We start from the raw sequence: 21,185 nt of genomic DNA, 5'->3' as shown, positions 1-21,185 counted from the left end.
GTCAGGCCTTTGGACATTTGCAGCACTGTTTACTAGCGGGGAAGTTATATTCTGGGTGTTAACTGACAGTAACAGTTAACTCAGCAAAACAGATAATCTTTATTGCTATATTCCTGCTTTACAACAGTCAAACTCCATTCCAGAAAGTGGATTTGAGGTGTGCACATGGAGGTGACAATCAGCACTGCACGATTACAATGTCTGTAACATTGAAATATACAAATTCAGAGCAGGAAGCCCTAGAGAGGTGTACATGATGATGAGGGCAGAGATAAGAGGGGATAAGGAGAGATCTTTTCCATTAGCAGAGGGGGCAAAGATTGAAGTGAAGCAGGGAATTGAGGAGAGATGTTTTCTCCCACAGGGTGGAGGGAGGAGGCGGGGCGTCAAGAGCTCGCTACCTGAAAAGTAAAATTAATTTATTGTCACAAGTAAGGCTTACATTAACACTGCAATGAAGTTACTGTGAAAATCCCCCAGTTGCCACACTCTGGCGACTGTTCGGGTAACGCTGAGGGAGAATTTAGCATGGTCAATGCAACTTAACCAGCACGTCTTTCAGTTTGTGGGAGGAAACCCACGCAGACATGGGGAGAACATGCAAACTCCGCACAGTGACAATCGAACCCGGGTCCCTGGTACTGTGAGGCAGCAGTGCTAACCACTCTGCACCGTGCCATGTGGTTCAGTCTGGGTGCTTTAGCCAGAAACACTCGTAGGAGTACGGAGATAGTCACTTGTACTGCTGTAACTGCCAGGGTCAAGCGCAGGAAAATGGCATTAGTGCAATCAGATTTTTATTGACCATGATGGGCTGAATGGCCTCATTCTGCACTGTAAACATCTATGAATCAATGCCATTCAGCCTTTCGTGCTTGCTCTGCCACTCAATAAGGTCACAATTCACCTGACTGGGGTTTCATCGCCACTCTCCTGCCTGTCACGCACCCCCCCCACCCACCTTGTGTCCCTCAGCAATCCAAACTCTGCCCTGAATAAATGCAAAGAGCCACAGCCTTCGCTGCTCTTTGGGAAAGCGAATTCCACCGACTGACGGCCTCGAGCGAGAAGAGATTTCTTTGATTTGATTTATTACTGTCACATGTATTGGAATACAGTGCAAAGTGTTGTTTCTTGCACGCCGTACAGGCAAAGCATATCGTTCATGGTTTGCAGAGGGGAGAAGGAAGAATGAGGTTGTGTTACAGTCAAAGAGCAGAGAAAATTACAACACAGGAACAGGCGTTCAGCCCCCCCCCAAGCGTGCACCGACTATGCTGCCCGACTGAACCAAAACCCACTACCCTTCCAGGGACCATATCCTTCTATTCCCATCCTATTCACGTGTTTATCAAATGCTCCTTAAAAGACACTGTCGTATCTGCTTCCCCTCCCTCCCCCGGCAGTGAGTTCCAGGCACCCACCACCCTCTGCGTAAAAAACTTGCCTTGTACATCTCCTTTAAACCTTGCCCCTCGCACCTTAAACTCCCTCGTAATTGACTCTTCCATCCTGGGAAAAAGCTTCTGACTATCCACTCTGTCCGTACCCCTCATAGCGAGGGTGTAAAGAAAGATCAACTTAATGCGAGGTAGGTCCATTCAAAAGTCTGACGGCAGCAGGGAAGAAGCTGTTCTTGAGTCGGTCGGTACGTGACCTCAGACTTTTGTATCTTTTTCCTGACGGAAGAAGGTAGAAGAGAGAACGTCCGGGGTGCGTGGGGTCCTTAATTGTGCTGGCTGCTTTTCCGAGGCAGTGGGGAGCATAGACGGAGTCAGTGGATGGGAGGCCGGTTTGCGTAATGGACTGGGCTACGTTCACGACCCTGGATTTCCGTCTTAAAAACGGGACGTCTAATTGTTAAGCTGTGTGGCCACCCCCCCCCCCCCCCCCACCCTCCCCTCCCCAATGTCTACCCCACTCAGGGTAACAGCCTCCTGGCATCCACCCTGTTAAGTCCCCTCAGGACCTTATATGTTTCAATGGGATTCTCATTCATAAGCAGCATTACATATCTGACACAAAGACCTGCAGGGAGGGATGAGGACAAATGAGATATTATAAAGAGCGAATTAGAGGGAGAGACGCAGTGGGGTTGAAGGAATTCCAGAGTTTATGGTCTCAATAACAGAAGACACAGCCGCAGCGATTGAAATTAAGGTGTTGAATTCTTTAGGTGCCCTCAAGAACTCTCCACAGCCAGGTGTCTGGGAACAGGCATCACTGGAATTTAGAAGAACGGGGGTGGATTAAATTGAGGTATACAAGATGAGGAAAGATATGGATAAGGTTGATGTGGAGCGGATGCTACCTCTGGTGGGACATTCTTGGATGAGAAGTCATAGTCTTAGGATAAGAGGTAGCAAATTTAAAACAGAGTTGAGGAGAAACTACTTCTCCCAAAGGGTTGTGAATCTGTGGAATTCGCTGCCCCAAAGTGCAGTGGATGCTGGGACAGCGAGTACATTTATGAAGGAGTTAGATATTTTTAATTGGAAATGGGTTGAAGGGTTATGGGGAGTAGGCAGGGAAATGAGGATGGGGAGCAAATCAGTTTTGATTGAATGGCGGAGCAGAGTCGATGGGCTGAATGGCCTAACTCTGCTCCGAGATTTTAAGAACACATCTTTATTCAGTCTACTCGCTCCACGCTCCAAATGTGGACTTGTCCACTCCAGGCAGTTCCTGGCCAGCTCACCCCACATCCAGGGCCACCTGACCCTACTGCCTTAGAATGGCCACACCCCAACATACATAACAGAACGTAGAACAGAGTAGAATTTGTGGAGCGCAGAGGTTACTGAAGGTTAGAGAGCTGGCAGTGATTAGAGAGAGAGCGCGAGCAAGCAGCGGCCGGAGAAAGAGATCGCGGTGCAGCCAGACCAGGAGCTAAAGCAGGGCAGCAAGCACAGGAGTGATGGGCCAGAGGGGGTTCTGGTGGCCAGGCCCCATTTGGAATATTGTGGGCGGTTTTGGACCCCACATCTAAGGACGGATGTGCTGGCCTTGGAAAGGGTCCAAAGGAGGTTGACAAGAACGAACCCTGGAATGAAGAGCTTGTCGTATGAGGAACGGTTGAGGACTCTGGGTCTGTACTATTTGGAGTTTAGACGAATATGGGGGGATCTTATTGAAACGTACAGGATACTGCGAAGCCTGGATAGAGTGGACATGGAGAGGATGTTTCCACTAGTAGGAAAAACTAGAACCAAAGGGCACAACCTCAGGTTAAAGGGACAATCCTTTAAAACTGAGATGTGGAGGAATTTCTTCAGCCAGAGAGTGGGGAATCTGTGGAACTCTTTGCCACAGTGGAGGCCGGGTCATTCTCTGTCTTAAAGACACTCAGATAGGTTCTTGATTAATAAGGGGATTGGGGGTTATGGTGAAAAGGCAGGAGAATGGGGATGTGAATTGTAGTAGCTATGATTGAATGGCAAAGCAGACTCAATGGGCCGAGTGGCCTAATTCTTCTCCTATGTCTTTTGGTTCAAGCTGGGCAAGTCGGCCACAAGAGCTTCACGATAGATGGGGCTCCGAACAACAAAGGATTGAACAGCTGACGAGCTGGGGACAGGGGACACGATGGAGGTGGAAGTAATCTTGGTGATGGAGGAGATGTGGAATCGCAGGGCCACGTGTGAACAACCTGCTTCAGCGCAGGACTCTGGATGTCAGACATGCGGTGTGGGGTGGGAGCATTTTATCCAGAATTGGTAGCGTTAGGAAATCTGCCCAGGCTGTTTTCCCAACGGGTGCTGTGGTCAGGAACGTGTGTTGGAAAGCCCCGAGAGAATGGCCTTCTCCCAGCAGTGCGACACTGACATCTGCAGGTGGGTCGGCAGCATTGCGCGCTAGCCTTTAACCACTCCACATCCACGGTGAGCAGACATCTCATAAATAAATTTACTTTAAGAAGGTGGTACCAGCATGCATCACAAACTTCAGGCCCTCTCGCTAGAATGTTCTCCGTAACGTCCTTTACCTGGCACTATGCAGCCACCATGATTATTATTACAGAAACGCTCCTCTCTTCACAACCATGGAACCTCTGAAAGCAGCTGCCTTCCCACTCTTTAGGACTCCCCCTTGTGCAGTCTCCTGCCTCGGGGCTGTTGCATTCCTTCACAATACCCTCCACCCAGCAACCTTCAATGCTGAGTACCAGTTTCAGACCGGCAGACATCCTGAAGTCTCCTGCAGTTCCTCCCTCTTGGGTCACCAATCCACTAGACTGAACACTCTCTGCCCAAGCAGTGAATAACACACGCCGATATAGCACCTCGACCAGAGTAAACTGACTCAAAGGCGTTTTGCAGGCATGGTATCAAATAACGTTTGGCACTGAGGCACGTAAAGGAATGATAGGACAGATAATCAAGAGATAGATTTTAAAGAGCATCTTAATGGAGAACAGAAAGGAAAGACAGTGAGGTTGAGGGAGAAAATTCCAAAGTCGACGGTGCTGGCAGCTGAAGGCATGGCCACCAATGGTGATTAAAACCAGTGTTATGCAATGCAAAGGGTGAGAATTGGAAGAGTGCAGGGGATCTCAGAGGGCAAGAAGACTGGAAGGGTTTGCAGAGATAGAGAAGGATAAACTTTAAAGATGCCGGCGTTGGACTGGGATGGGTACAATACGAAGTCTCACAACACCAGGTGAAAGTCCAACAGGTTCATTTGGAATCGCGAGCTTTCAGGGCACTGCTCCTTCATCAGGTGAGTGGTGGTCATCAGCCCGAGACTCGTGAGTCCAAATAAACCTGCTGGGCTTGAGCCTAGTGTTGTGAGACTACTTAGTTCAAAAATCAAGGTGTTGTTTAACCGGCAGACAGCGAGAGCAGTGGGGTGAAACGGATAGAACCCGATGCGAGTGAAGATGAAGTGTGGATGAGCCTGTGTTTAGGAAAGATGGAAGGGAGGTGACCTGCCAGGTGTGTGTTGGAACTGTGTAGTCTGGAGGTCGCAAAGCAAGGGTGAGGATTGAAGTGGAGTAGAGCGGAGGCAGGGTCGGCAGTGGAACAACGTCACCCAGATGGAAATAACGGCTGGGCTACGCGGTGAGGAGCTCCTTTCAGGGGCAAACACAATTCCCAGGTCACAAACCTGTCTGTCCCAGCCTCAGACAGCTGCCAATGAATGGAATAAAGAACACAGAACAGAACAGTACAGTACAGCACAGGAACAGGCCCTCCAAGCCTGCACCGATCATGCTGCCCGACTGAATTAAAACCGTATGTACTTAGAGTCCCTATCCTTCCATTCCCAACCTATTCATGTATTTGTCTAGTTGCCCCTTAAATCCTGCTATCATACCTGCTCCCACCACCTCCCAGGGCAACGGGTCCCAGACATTCACCACCCTTTGTGTAAAAACTTGCCTCGTACACCTCCTCTAAACTTTTCCCCACGCACCTTAAACCCACGTCACCTAGTCCTTGACTTTTCAACCCTAGGAAAGAGCATCTGACTATCCACTCTGTCCACGTCACTCAATCTTATAAACCTCTATCAGGTCCCCAAACTGCATCGTTCCAATGAGGTCACTGGTTAAGGGGGAGCAGTGATAAAGACAATAGCTCCAGCCTTCCCAATATTTAGTTTGGGGAGATCTTTGCTCATCCAGGACTGGCTGCCAGACAAGTCTGACAATTTCCAAGGGCTTGGAGAGCTGATGGAGGGTTAGCTGGGCGCCGGTTTATATACAGTGGTTGTATAAACCCTGACAATCATCAGTCACTTTTGGAGCACAGCACAGCACAAGTACAGGAACAGTCATTGCGTTTCAGAAAATCTGACCTTGCTTAGTTATCAACTGCTTCCTTCCTACCCCAAAATCCTCGCTCACAGTGGGCTCCAAGGGCCGAATGGCCTACCTCTGGCTCCTAGTTTGTGTGTTCGCATTTACACACCAGTGTTTAGGATTTTAAAAATACGCAATAAAGCCAACGTGGTCGCCAGTACATACTCATTTTTATGGGAAACAGTACCAACAATGACATATGCAACTCATTTTATAATAATGAGGTTGTGAAGGGGCTTTAATGACTCATGATGAGATCAAAGGCTTCCTGCACTCGCACTGGTTTGGTTTCAATCAAGGGAGGTAGAGGTTTCCACTGTGATAATAAAGTTACTAAACGTGGAGAGTTGATGTTTGAGAAGCTGGAAGTTGCGCTCGGACTTGGAGTCCAACAGTTATTGGTGAATGGTAACCACCAGTAGAACACCACCTCTTTTCTTTCATGGGACGGATGTGTGGATTGGAAATGCTAAATTGCCCTTTAGTGTCAGGGGGGCTAGCTAGGGTAAATGCATAGGGTTATGGGGATAGGGCATTTGTGGGATTGTGGTCGGCGCAGACTCGATGGGCCGAATGGCTTCCTTCTGCACTGCGTGGATTCTACGATCTATGATATGGGTGTTGCTGGCTCAGCCAACTTCCTCTGGACACTCCGATTTCCTCCCACACTCGAACGAGATGTAAGTTAGGGGGACTGGCTATGGGAAATTGTCCCTTACTGTTAGGAGGATTAAGAGAGTTAATACGTGGAGTTAGGGCCTGGGCGGGATTGTTGTTGGTGCAGTCTCGATGGGCCGAATGGCCTCTTTCTGCACTGTAGGGATTCTTCTACTCTTGCACAAGCAACCTTAGGAGAATGTTATTAGAGAACCACTGAGTATGTTCAAACCAGCGAGAGGTGGGCTCTTGGATGAGAAGGGATTCTTGGAATAGGGGTAAAGTTAGGGCAGAGAAGTGGAGATGACATTAAAGTTCAGGCCTGGTTTTACTGAATGGTGCGGCAGTCTTGAGAGGTAACTTCCCTCATGGTCTAGTGGTTAGGATTCAGCGCTCTTACCACTGCAGCCCAGGTTCGATTCCCGGTCAAGGAAAGAAGATTTCTAGGGCGGCACGGTGGTTAGTGCTGCTGCCTCACAGCACCACGGACCTGGGTTCAATTCCTGCTCGGGTTACTATCTGTGTGGAGTTTGCACATTCTCCTCCGTGTCTGCATGGGTTTTCTCCCACAATCCAAGGGTGTGTGGGTTAGGTGGAGTGGTCATGCTAAATTGCTTCTTCGTGTCAAGGGTAAACGCATGGGGTTGTGGAAATAGAGCCTGGATAAGACTGTGGTCGATGCAGACTCGATGGGCCGAATGGCCTCCTCCTCTACTGGAGGGATTCTATGATTCTAAGTCAGGTGGCCTGCTCCTTATCTTACGTTCTGATGTACACAGCTCCGCTGCAGGACCGTTCAAGCATGGCAAAGTGTTGACAAGTCAAGTGGTGCAAACAGGCTGCGAACTAAAGTATATTTACATTGTCAATCACTACAACACAGTGCCGAGATCCGATGTGTAGTAAACTACCCACCTGGATCGGGATTCAACTTCCCAGCACTTTCCTTCTGATCGTCAGCAACCGAGACGCTGATGAAACGCCTGTGTCGCACGGGGCTTGTCCGCGTGGCACAGCTCTGTTGGGGAGCCAGGCGTGATGGCTGGTTTTCCTACCATTAAACAAAGGACATGATCACTGTCAGTAAACGTTAATACAGTCAGTCCCGCGACAGGAACGGTTTCCAATCCTGGCACTGTCCCCCCCCCACCACCACCCAGATATTAAACCAGTGCAGCCCGCTGTGCAGATCCAGTCGCACCACTGGGCGATCACGTTCGAATGGGAGGGGCAGTCGGGGTTGGAATTGCTTCACTGACCGCCTGGGCTGGCCCTTCCCCCAACACAGGTAGCTACTCTCGCTGCTCTTGGGATGGGGGCTCAGAGCTTCCCCAAAATCATAAAATCAGGTGGTGGTCATTCGGTCCATCGATTCTGCACTGACCACAGTCCCACCCAGGCCCTACCCCCCATAACCCCATATATATATACACTGCCAACCACCCTCACACTAAGGGTCAATTTAGTATGGCTAATCAACCTAACCTGCACATCTTTGGACTATGGGAGGAAACTGGAGCACCCAGAGGAAACCCATGCAGACACGGGGAGAACGTGCAGACTCCACACAGACAGTGACCCAAGCCGGGAATCGAACCCGGGTCCCTGGCGTTAACCATTACGCCACTGTGCTGCCCACACGGTGGAGAATGGAGATGGATCCTGGGTCACTGGTGTGTATTAGCGACAGGGAGTCAGAATTGTTTGTACTCCAATATAAGAACATAAGAAATAAGAGCAGGAGTAGGCCATCTAGCCCTTCGAGCCTGCCCCGCCATTCAATAAGATCATGGCTGATCTGTCGTGGCTCAGTTCCACTTTCCCGCCTTCTCCCTATAACCCTTAATCCCCTTGCCTATCAAAAACCTATCTACCTGCATCTTAAATATATTTAGCGAGGCAGCCTCCACCACTTCAACGGGCAGAGAATTCCAGAGATTCACCACCCTTTGAGTGAAGAAGTTCCTCCTCAACTCCGTTCTAAACCGCCTCCCCTTTATCTTGAGGCTGCGCCCCCTAGTCCTACTGTCCTTTCTGAGCGGGAAGAGCCTCTCCACCTCTATCCTATCCATCCCATTCATCATCTTATACGTCTCAATGAGATCTCCCCTCATTCTTCTAAACTCTAACGAGTACAAGCCTAGTTTATTCAGCCTCTCCTCATAGCTCAACCCCCTCAACTCCGGCAGAGGGAAATATTTGAGGAAAAAAAAGAGGGAGAGAGGCAGGATCTGGAGGGAGGGGTCTGATTAGGATATAATTCTCCTTATAATCAGCAATTTGTCAGGTTGTTGCTGCACTGGTTATTAAAAGCACCCCTAACAGCACTGTGGATGTACCTACACGACATGGTCTGCAGCGGCTCAAGTTGGTGGCTCACCACCACCTTCTCAAGGGGCAACTAGGGATGGGTAATAAATGCTGGCCTGGCCAGTGACATCCCTATCCCATGAATGACAACATTTAAAACAACAGGTGGTTACTGGATAATTCACATTGATAACGTGAAAGGCATGTCTCTGTTAAGTTAACATTTGAAGTTCGACAGTGTGGAATTTGAACATCTCAGGCTATTTTTTTGTATATATTCCATTTCTGCCGATACTCCTTTATGCACAATCTCCAGCGATTACCAAGTTTGTGAGCTTTTTAAGCGGTTCACTGGAAGCAGGCAGATTCCACCAACACCAAGTCAGTCCACATGACAGTGCCTCACCGCTGGTGAGGTTAGTAGAGATTGTTCCTTACACGGGGATGGGTCTAGTTGAAATGGAACGGAGTACAGCTGGTTGGCTGAGAGTCGTTCACGGGAAGAGGGAAGCTTTGAGTGACTGAAGTTTCACTGAGAATAGGGAAGCGACTGTTCCCGCTGACCACAATCGTTCCGTCAGCAACCAAGCCCACCCACCGTCCTAAACACCAGACCCCAGAGGAGCCGACCCAAACACCATCCAAATTTCAGACAGGTCACGACCCCCGACCTCCCACCCAACCTGCCCAACTTTCAGATAGGTCACGACCCCCGACCTCCCACCCTGCCCAAATTTCGGACAGGTCAAGACAGGAGACAAAGAGAACGACAGAGCTGTCACCTGAATGAAGAGCTCGTTGGTCAGGCCGAGGTAGTTATGCAGAGCCACGAAGGTCACTCTCTGTAGCCGCACCATGATAATCTGGCAGAGACAGACAGCAATATAATTAACAGGCCGGAGAGAGAAAAATTTAACCTTTACAACACGACCAGGGCGACGTGCCTGACTGATTGAGAAAGCAGGGAACGTGGCGAGGCAGCTGTCTGCTACTCTCTGCCTTACTCCCTCTGCCTGGAGGGAAGGTGAAATCACACGGGATCAGAGGAGAGCTGGCAAGATGGATACAAAACTGGCTTGGCCACAGAAAGCAGAGGGTAACAGTAGAGGGGTGCTTTTCTGAATGGAAGACTGTGACTAGCGGCGTTCCACAGGGATCAGTCCTGGGACCTTTATTGTTTGTAATATATATAAATGATCAGGAGGAAAATGTAGCTGGTCTGATTCTGACCAATGATCAGACATGCACTCCAGTGGCTTTCAGACCTGCTCCTCACTGGAGCCACCATCTTACTTCCTCACGTTAAGGCGACAGTCAAACTTCAACATCACTGTCTCACTGCGCCCGAGCTCTGAACGGGTACTTTGTGATTCAGCAAGGAAGTTGGGAGGGGGGAGTGGAATAGCTTGATCTTGGGTTTGGGTATAGCTTGGCACAACATCAAGGGCCAAAGGGCCTGTACTGTTCTATGAAACAATGTGATGGCCCAGAAGTCACTCCAGTGTGTAAAGCAGAGGCACTCTCTGTAATCTGAATGAAAAGGGCAGCATTCCATTATTCTTCATACCTATCCATGAATTTCATGGTCTATTTACCTGATCCCCCACTGCAGTCACTTTGGGCCTTTGCTACTTTTCCCCATTTAGCAAATACCCCATTCTGATCATTTTTTTATTTCCAAAGTTCACGTTTGCCTTCTTTGAAAATCCTTTGGCCATAGTTTCACCCATTTGCTTCATGTCTCTTGGGAATTATTTTGCTTTGAGTTGTATTGCTTTCCATAGAGTCATAGAGGTTTACAGCATGGAAACAGTCCCTTCGGCCCAACTTGTTCATGCCGCCTTTTTTTTTTAAAAAGCCCAGTTGCCTGCATTTGGCCCATATCCCTTCATACCCATTTTACCCATGTAACAATTTAAATGCTTTTAAAAAGATAAAATTATACCCGCCTCTATTACTACCTCTGGCAGCTTGTTCCAGACACTCACCACCGTCTGTGTGAAAAAAATTGCCCCTCTGGGCACTTTTGTGCATCTCCCCATTCACCTTAAACTTATGCCCTCGAGTTTTAGACTCCCCTACCTTTGGGAAAAGATATTGACTATCCGTCTGATCTATGCCCCTCATTATTTTATAGACCTCTATAAGGTCACCCCTCAGCCTCTAATGCTCCAGAGAAAGAAGTCCCAGTCTATCCAGCCTCTCCTTATAACTCAATCCATCAAGTCCTGGTAGCATCCTAGTAAATCTTTTCTACACTCTTTCTAGTTTAATAATATTCTTTCTATAATAGGGTGACCAGAATTGCACAGAGTATTCCAAGTGTGGCCTTACCAATGTACAACTTCAACAAGACGTCTCAACTCCTGTATGCAGTGTTCTGACTGATGAAACCAAGCATGCTGAATGCCTTCTTCACCACTCTGTCCATCTGTGACTCCACTTTCAAGGAGCTGTGAGCGTGTTCCCCTAGATCTCTCTGTTCTGTAACTGTCGCCAACGCCCTACCATTAACTGAATAAGCCCTGCCCTGATTCAATCTACCAAAATGCATCACCTTGCATTTGTCTAAATTAAACTCCACCTGCCATGTTGCCGATCTTTGTGCCACTGGCAGCCTCGGACACGTAGCTTTCTATCCTCTCACTGTTAATAATTAATTATCGGGAACCCAAAACAGCTGTGTGTGGGACACACCGTCCATTATAATGTGTAACACCATGTCCTGCCACCTCAAACCAATCACTAAACTGCTCAATAATTTCCCTTCAACTCTCTTTAGCCAAGTCTTTATTTAAAAGGGTTTTCTAAAGAAAAATCAAATGTCTTCTGCAAGTCCATATAAAAGACACCGGTTGTGACCATGCATCACTTTAACAGCATAGAAAATGGGAGGAGTGGGCCATTCAGTCCATCGAGTCTGTTTTGCCATTCATTATGATCACAGCTGATCACCCAACTCAGTAATCTGTTCCCGCCTCCCCCACCATATCCTTTGATCTCCTTCACCCCAAGTTCTATATCTGACTGCTCCTTGAAAACATGCAATGCTTTGGCCTCGACTGCTTTCTGCGATAGCAAATTCCAGAGGCCCACTGCTCTCTGGGTGAAGAAATTTTTCCTTGTCTCTATCCTATAAAAGGTTTACTCCTCATTCATAGACTGTGATCCTGGTTCTGGACACCCCCACCAACAGGAACATTCTTCCTGCACCTAATCCTGTTAGAATTTTATAGGTTTCTACGAGATCTCTTCTCCTCCTTCTCAACTCCAGCGAGAATAATCCAAATCAACTCAATGTCTCCTCACACATCAGTCCCGCCATTCCTCCTCCAAGGTCTCCTGACTCTGGGCTCCCCTATGCTCCTTTTGCTGTCAGATTCAGAGTGGAGCCATTACTGGCTCACCCCCCGCACTCCTTAAACCCAGGCCCTGCATTTCATTTGCATCTCTGCTGAAAACCACCCACCGCCCCCTCACTTCCAAAGCTTTGACCATCGTCTCTCATTGTCCCAGTTCAGTGCGACACATCGGGATATACTAAAACCTCCAGAAAAATACACATACGTCACTAAAACCTCCAGAAAAATACAAATATAGCACAATAATTGACACACAATGTATTGCTTTCATTTCAGGAAAACTTTTCATTTCCCTAGATTTGAATAACTCATGACTAGGAACAAAAAGGTTTGAATAGTGAGCTTTGTGACTAGTGTGCAGATTAAATCTCAACTGTCTACTCTTACACAAACAGCACTGGAATCACCTTTGGAACACTATGATGATTTGATGCTCAGTGAGAGTGCGTGATCCGTGTCTCAGAGAAACAGGATCACAAAATCTCTGTAGTGCAGAAGGCAGCCATTTGGCCCATTGAGTCTGCATCAACAATAACCCCACCCAGACCCCACTCCCACAACCCACATATTTACCCTGCTGATCTCCCTTAAGGGGCAATTCAGCACAGCCAATCCACCTAAGCTGCACATCTTTGGACTGTGGGAGGAAACCCACGCAGACACACAATAGTGACCTGAGGCCAGAATTGAAGCCGGGTCCCTGGTACTGTGAGGCAGCAGTGCTATACGCTGTGCCACCCTGCTGCCTGTGCATCTTCAGAGAAAGGGGTATATAGTTTTTGTTCAGTAACAGCTCTCACTTGTACCACTCTGACCAAGCTTTCTGGATACTTCTCGAAAATCGTCTGAAACGCCTCCACTGGCAAACAAAGTACTGTCGATACTTCAGCAGCTCGAGCGGAAACAGTCTTGTATGATCGTTGGTGACCCTGCAACAATTCAAAAACATCCAGGATTATTTCCATCATCCGCATTGCATGGTTCTCCCAGAGCTTCAGTGTCTGCGAGTCCACCCAAACTGTACACGAGGTGTCCAGATCCCCAACAACCTGTCCTGGTTCCCCCCTGCCGACACTACACTTAAGAAACCCTCCAACTTTCTCAGAAGACTAAGGAAATTCAGCACGTCTGCCTCAATTCTCATCAAATTTTACAGATGCACCATAGCAAACATTCTTTCTGGATGTATCACAGCTTGGTACGGCTCCTGCTCTGCCCAAGACTGCAAGAAACTACAAAGGATGGTGAACGCAACCCAATCCATCATTCAAACCGGCTTCCTATCCACTGACTCTGTCTACACTTCTCACTGCCTCAGAATAGCAGCCAGCATAATTAAGGACCCCACGCACCCCAGACATTCCCTCCTCCACCTTCTTCCATCAGAAAAAAGATGCAAGACTCTGAGGACATGTACCAACCGACTCAAGAACAGCTTCTCCCCTGCTGCCATCAGACTTTTGAATGGACCTACCATTCATTAACTTGATCCTTCTCTACACCCTAGCTATGACCGCAATAGTACATTCTGCACACTCTCCTTTCCTTCTCTATGAAGGGTATGTTTGTCTGTATAGCGCGCAAGAAAAAATACTTTTCACTATACACTGATACATGTGACAATAATCAAATCAGCTCAAAGACCTGAATGCACCCATGCCAAACGAGTCGAGACACAGTCAGACAGGGAATACACACGAGCTACCTAACTTGAAGCTATTACCCACTATCACTCAGCAGGTACATCTGGCTACCAGTTATTTATCAATAGATAGATTGTCACATGTATTAGTATACACTGATAAGTATTGTTTCTTGCACACTAAATAGACACAACATACCGTTCATAGAGAAGGAAACGAGAAGAGTGCAGAATGTAGTGTTACAGTCATAGCTAGGGTGTAGAGGAAGATCAACTTAATGCGAGGTAGGTCCATTCAGAAGTCTGACCGCAGTAGGGAGGCTGTTCTTAAGTCGGTTAGTACGTGACCTCAGACTTTTGTCTCTTTTTCCCGACGGAAGAAGATGGAAGAGAGAACATCCGGGGTGCGTGGGGTCCTTAATTATGCTGGCTGCTTTGTCGAGGCAGCGGGAAGTGTAGACTGAGTCAATGGATGGAAGGTTGGTTTGAGTGATGGATTGGGCTACATTCACGACCCTTTCTTGCGGTGTTGGAGCCATACCAAGCTGTGATACAACCAGAAAGAATGCTTTCTACGGTGCATAAGTTGGTGAGAGTTGTAGCTGATGTGCCAAATTTCCTTAGCCTTCTGAAAATGTTGCTACAAGTTCCCTGAAGCAGCCAAATCAGCTGGCTATGTTAAGTGACCCTGTGATGGTGCTGCATACACCTGCCCTGTACACTTTGAGCTCAACCTGTTCTATTGTAATAATAGATAATTATACTAAATTGACATTGCTGCTATCTTGCACAAGAGAGAAATGAATCGTTACAGGTGCATGCTCATCACTGGGTCTGCTTTCTCATACCCCTCCCCTCCTCCAGCTAGTTGACCATCATTCACTCATGAAGCAGTCAAGTTAATGCTGACTTGTGACCATCACATGACAATCTTGTCTCCATCCAGCGTGCACGCTCCTAGTAAGTTTAAAGGTTATTTATCAGAGTCACAAATAGGTTTACATTAACACTGTAATGAAGTTACTGTGAAAATCCTTTAGTTGCCACACTCTGAATCAGAGGAGCAGAAAGCTAGAGGCTGCTTTTCACAAAACAGTCATCCAATGACAGTCAGGACAACTGGAGAAGCTCACAAAAAAAAAAACGATTTCTGTCCCGACTGAAACCAAGTAAATCACCGCATAGTTAGAGTGGGGGGGCGGCACGGTGAACATAAGAACATAAGAAATAGGAGCAGGAGTAGGCCATCTAGCCCCTCGAGCCTGCCCCGCCATTCAATAAGATCATGGCTGATCTGTTGTGGCTCAGTTCCACATTCCCGCCCTCTCCCCAAAACCCTTAATCCCAGCAGTGGTTAACACTGCTGTCTCACACAGCCAGGGACCCAGGTTCAACTCCCGGCTTGGGTCACTGTCTGTGCAGAGTTTCATGTTCTCTGTGTCTGTGGGTTTCCTCTGGTTTCCTCCCACACAAGTGCTGGTTAGGTGGATTAGCTGTGCTAAATCCTCCCTCAGTGTGGGAGTACTATGACTAGGGTAGTAACTTCATTGCAGTGTTAATGTAAGCCTTACTTGTGACCAATAAATAAGACTTTAAAACTCAAGCCTGGATTATTCCTGGGCTAAATCGCTCTGGCATACCACGAGATCCTTACCCACCAGCCATACCCGTGGAGGCCAACGCCCCCAATCTGAACGCATGCTAACACACGCTCACTTACTGTGATGACATCAAGGATGCTTAGCAAACTGTGCACGCTGTCACCAGGGAAAATCTCCTTCACAACAGTCTCTTTGCCATCCTGCAGGAGAAACGTACAAGTTAAGCAGCTGAGGCATTTGTACGAGGATAGAAATTAGAACATTACAGCGCAGTACAGCCCTCGATGTTGCACCAACCAGTGGAACCAATCTAATGACCCTCTAACCTAAACTATTCCAATGTTATCCATATGCCTATTCAATGACCATTTGAATGCCCTTAAAGTTGGCGAGTCCACTACTGCTGCAGGCAGGGCATTCCACACCCTTACTACCCTCTGAGTAAAGAGTCTACCTCTGACATCCGTCCTATATTTATCACCCCTCAATTTAAAGCTATGTCTCATATCAACAGCAACTGTATCCCCAATTCTGGAGTCCATTCCCACAGTCCCATCCCCTGCCATGACAAACAGCTATAAACACCCTCCATGCGAATACATATTCCAGTATCACCTCATTGTCCCCTGTGTTATTGAAGAGGATTGGAATTTCACTGCAATGCTGGGGTCTGGAGGATTTAGAAGCTGAAAACTGACACCTGTTTCAAACTTAACAGCTTTGGGAAGTCATGCATTAGCATGCAGACGCACAGGCGTTTGGGTAGGAAAATGTCTCCCTGAGTCCTGGACTGTAACCAAGAATCTTACACAAAGGAAATATTGGGAGGAAGTTGAGGATGGAATGAGTTCCGTGAGTGAGTGGATATGGGGGGGAAACATTGATAACACAGGACTGTGGAGCAACAGAGAAAGGAAACATTGTGATTCTGCCCGAGTCACAGATTGTTCTAGTGCAGAAATGAGTTATTCAATCCATCTGAGAGATCCTATGAATGCTCAGCCCTGTTTTTTAACACAGACGGGGGGGTGGGTGCCTGGAACTCAGTACCGGGGAGATAGTGGAAGCAGATAAGGTAGTGACTTTTAAGGGGCATCTGGACAAATACTTGAATAGGATGGTCCCCGGAAGGGTAGGGGGTTTTAGTTCAAACCGGCAGCATGGTCAGTGCAGGCTTGAAAGGCCAAAAGGCTGTAATTTTCCTTGTTCATTGTTCTACGCAAAGGCTTCATTTTACGAAATTTCTTCCCATGCAATTGCATTTAAATACTAGTCTGCAAAGGTTAGCCAACACTGCTAAGTTGACTAAGTTTTAAAACTCAGAAGGCATGCTGGATTAGCTAAAAATTGACTGCATTCCCGAAGGGAACACAACAGCAGCCCCCAACAGTCGTTTTTCTAGACAGAGACAGCCTGTGAAGGACACTTACAACAAGATCAGAATTGAAATATCGTCTAGATTTCAGTGTGTTTTTTCAGTCCAGTACAATGCAGGACTGGCTTGCTTAAGAGCCAGTCTCCAAAGTTTCCTTTTCGCTTTTGTCACATTAATTTTTTTTTTTAAGTACTTTTCAATAAAACTTCATTTTAAAACCTCGTACCACTGCCGTCCCCTCCGCTGTTCAAAGGAATGAATGGATCCAGCACCACAAATATATTGATACTGAGGGAGATGGTGAGGGAGTGGTGATGTCCACCAGCTGCTCTGGGACACAGGTTCAAATCCCACCACAGCCGCTGGCAGGTTTTAAATTCATTTTATAAACATGGAATTAAAAAGCGAGTCTCTGGTGACCACGGCAAGTATCAGCAATTGTTCTAAAAACCCATCTGGTCTGCAGCAATGTGGTTGACTAACTGCCCTCTGAAAGAGCACTGCAGGCCATACAGTTCAAGGGCAATTGGCATTGGGAAACCTTGGGACGGCACAATGGCACAGTGGTTAGCACTGCTGCCTCACAGCGCCAGGGACACGGGTTCGATTCCCAGCCTCGGCTCACTGTCTGTGCGGAGTCTGGATGTTCTCCCCATGTCTGCGTGGGTTTCTTCCAGGTGCTCCGGTTTCCTCCCACAGTCCAAAGATGTGCAGGTTAGGTGGATAGGCCATGCTAAATTGATCCTCGGATTAGCAGGGTAAATATATGAGGTTACAGGACTAGGGCCCGAGTGGGATTGTGGTCGGTGCAGACTCGATGGGCCAAATGGCCTCCTTCTGTACTGTAGGGATTCTATGATTCAATGCTGCTCTTGCAGGGACACACGTGAAAGAATTTTTTAGAATTATTTACCTTTCCAATCTCTTGTCAAAAAAATAAATAGCTCTCACTGTTGCTCCATAGTCTGCTGCTATCAATTTCCCCTTCCTCCCGCAAACTCATTCGCGTAACTCATTCTCTCCTCAGCTCTCTCCCTGCCTCAATCCAATCTGGTGCTTATATAGTTCCCACTGTCTGCATCCACAGCAAAACCCCACCACATCAGCCCAGCCCAGCGACCCTGACTCACTCACCCTTAGCCCAGTGATCCACCCTTAGCCCAGTGACCCATCCCTGCCTATAGCCCTTATCATACAACAATTTCAGTGAAAAGTGGGAGGCCTGAATTGTGCAGGAGATGCAAAGACTGCTAGGACTTGTAGCTCTCCTAAGATAAAGTTGAGTTTCTTAAGAGTCTCGGAGGGAAATCCAGCATTGAACTGAACACTCCCAGGAATGTGAATCAATGACTTACACTTTAAAACTTCAGGTGAAGTTTATAGCAATAATTAGAACCAAATGAATGATGTGTAGACACTGGGATTAGAACGGAATGAGTTTCCCTAACTCAACGTGGGAAGTTGATCCTTGCACCAGTTAAGTGTGTGGTTCCCGGTGCAAGAATCCCAATTCCTGGATCAGACAGTGGTTTCAGCGGAGCACGACACAGCCTCACAACAGAGACCAAACTTCTCACATCCAACGAAAGGCGGCTGATCACACAGCCCCACTAGCAATCGAGAAAGGCAGTGCAAAAGGGGGAAGGCTGGGGGCAATAAACAAAACAGGACGAAGGGTCATCCCGACTCAAAGCTTTGGCTCTCTTCTCTCTCCACAGGCGTACTAACATAGACATAGAAACAGAATCCCGACAGTGTGAAAGGAGACCATTCGGCCCATCGAGTCTGCACCGACCACAATCCCGTCCAGGCCCTATCCCCATAACCCCATGCACTTACCCTAGCTAGTCCTCCTGACACTAATGGGCAATTTAGCATGGCCAAACCACCTAACCCACACACCTTTCAGACTGTGGGAGGAAACCCACGCAGACACAGGGAGAATGTGCAAACGCCACCCAGACGGTGACCCAAGCTGGAAACTGAACCCGGGTCCCTGGCGCTGTGAGGTAGCAGACTAACTACTCTTCCACCATGCTGCCATAATGCCACATGCTGTCAGACCTGCTGAAATTTTGCAGTATTTTCTGTTTTTGTTTCCGGTTCCAGCATCTGCAGCATTTTGCTTTTAAGGTAGGATAGGGAACTGATCCACCATCAGTCACACAGAGACGGTGCAGCAGTATCATACTGACAGAGTGATGCTGTCAGATAAGAGGCTTCATTTAGTTTATTCATTATTGTCACAAGTAGACTTACATTAACACTGCAATGAAGTTATTGTGAAAATCCCCTAGTCACCACACTCTGGCACCTGTTCGGGTACACTCAGGGGCAATTTAGCACAGCCAATGCACCTAATTGGCACGTCTTTCAGACTGTGGGAAGAAATTGGAGCCAGCAGAGGAAACTCATGCAGACACGAGGAGAACGCGCAAATTCCACCCAGACAGCGACCCAAGCAGAGAACTGAACCTGTGGTGGGGTGGATCACCGGGTTAAGAGTGAGTGAGGCAGCAGTGCTAACCACTGTGCGACCATGCCACCTTCCAAGGGCTACAATGCTGATCACTAGCAAACCAATGGGTTTGGACTTGCGACCATACACTGCGAACACTGACCTCGCAGAGCAGTTCCAGCCCATAGGGCATCCTGCTGCAAGGGTCAAGGAATTGTCTCATCAATAATGAGGCAGCAACTGCGATGGGAGACAACAGAACAGGCAATAGGGAGTACAGCAAGTAAACTGGAGAAACTGTCTATTCAATCTAACATACAGGGATAGTGCAACTCATAGAAGTTTACAGCATGGCCCTTCGGCCCAACTTGTCCATGCTGCTCTTTTTTTAAATGATCAACTTAATCCCAATTGCCTGCATTTGGCCCATATCCCTCTGTACAGTTACTCACGTGACTGTGTAAATGCTTTTTAAAAGACAAAATTGTACCCTCCTCTACTTCTACCTCTGCAGCTTGCTCCAGACACTCACCACACTCTGTGAAAAAATTGCCCTTCTAGATCCTTTTGAATCTCTCCCCTCTCACCTTAAATCTTTGCCCTCTAGTTTTAGACTCCCCTACCTTTGGGAAAAGATATTGACTATCTAGCTGATCTATGCCCCTCATTATTTTATAGACCCCTATAAGATCACCCCTCAGTCTCCTATGCTTCAGAAGAAAAAAAGTCCCAGTCTATCCAGCCTCTCCTTATAACTCAAACCACGAAGTCCCAATAACATCCTGGTAAATATTTTTAGTTTAATAATATCCTTTCCATAATAGGGTGATCAGCACTGCACACAGTATTCCAAGTGTGGCCTTACCAATGTCTTGTACAACTTCAACAAGACGTCCCAACTCCTGTATTCAATGTTCTGACCAATGAAACCAAGCATGATACATTTCATTTGCATTGAGTCAATGAGCTCCTGTAAAGTTGACTCTACTGAAAATCATTTGGACTAACAATCGATGGAGAACATTGGTCACTTGTGTCTTTATCCAGATGAACTTACAATTCCCACCAGTCTGAGCTCCAGTTTGCCATCCTGTACCACGTAGATGCTGTTGTCCGCCTGACCCTGTCGGAAGACATACTCCCCTTGCTGGAACTGCTGGAAGACCATGTGCTTACACAGCTCGAGAAACAGAGGCTTTTCAAAATGGCCCAGGACTCTGCAGAGTTGGGGGGTGTGGTGGATTAAATAGGACAAAAATTAAAATTAAACTTAAATTAATAGACAAAGCTGGTCCTGTACCTCAATTTGCAAGACTTTCTCCAGAAGATCGAGAAGTTTTGTTGAATAAATGCAATCTTATTCGCATCTTGCCTAATTGAATAAACATGTAGAACCATAGATTGAATCATAAACTCCTACAGTGCAGGTGCAGACCATTCAGTCCATTGAGTCTGTACCAGCAACAAACCCACCCAGGCCCTTTCCCCATCACCCTACACATTTATCCTAGCTAGTCCCCCTGACACAAAGGCAATTTACCATGGCCAATTCATCTAACCAACACACCTTTGGACTGGGGGAGGAAACTGGAGCACCCGGAGGAAACTCACGCAGACATGAAGAGAACACGCAAACTCCACACAGACAGTGACCCAAATTCAGGAATTGAATCCAGCAGACTTGGACAACTGTGAATGTTTCACACTCGGGTTAATGTTCTGCCTTTCTCTCTCACTTAATTACACAGCATTCCCTGCAGCAAGTTCGTCTTCCTCAAAATCGGAAGCGTTGCTTAGAAACTCTTCCTGTCCAATTATAAATATTATAGCAGAGAGTGAACTTCTACTGGTTCCTGCTCTTCAACTGAGGAGTTGTACTTGAACACTGTTTCTCTGTCCCCTTTGACCATTCAGAGTTGTCCTAGGTGAACAATTACCCTCAAATGTAGCACTTCACTGAAGCAGAGCCCTGCATAT

The 21,185-nt window shown here is 47.4% G+C and overlaps 1 protein-coding gene across 1 annotated transcript in view; it reads right to left on the bottom strand.

Annotated features, from left to right (window-relative positions):
* Positions 1-3,476: 3,476 nt before the first annotated feature.
* The window catches only part of pnpla7a (patatin-like phospholipase domain containing 7a), a 61,031-nt gene continuing 43,322 nt past the window's right edge, over positions 3,477-21,185 (bottom strand). Inside the window, exons 8-13 of the mRNA XM_080216420.1 lie at positions 20,266-20,425; positions 15,495-15,575; positions 12,933-13,061; positions 9,553-9,633; positions 7,376-7,511; positions 3,477-3,667 (exon numbers count right to left, since the gene is read on the bottom strand). Coding sequence (XP_080072546.1) covers positions 3,477-3,667; positions 7,376-7,511; positions 9,553-9,633; positions 12,933-13,061; positions 15,495-15,575; positions 20,266-20,425 — 778 coding nt within the window. The remainder of the gene's footprint in view (positions 3,668-7,375; positions 7,512-9,552; positions 9,634-12,932; positions 13,062-15,494; positions 15,576-20,265; positions 20,426-21,185) is intronic.

This window comes from Carcharhinus amblyrhynchos, chromosome 33 (genome assembly GCF_965287045.1).
Source record: "Carcharhinus amblyrhynchos chromosome 33, sCarAmb.v2.hapA, whole genome shotgun sequence".
Classification (NCBI taxonomy): Eukaryota; Metazoa; Chordata; class Chondrichthyes; order Carcharhiniformes; family Carcharhinidae; genus Carcharhinus; species Carcharhinus amblyrhynchos.
This window is presented reverse-complemented; position numbering and strand designations above follow the sequence as displayed.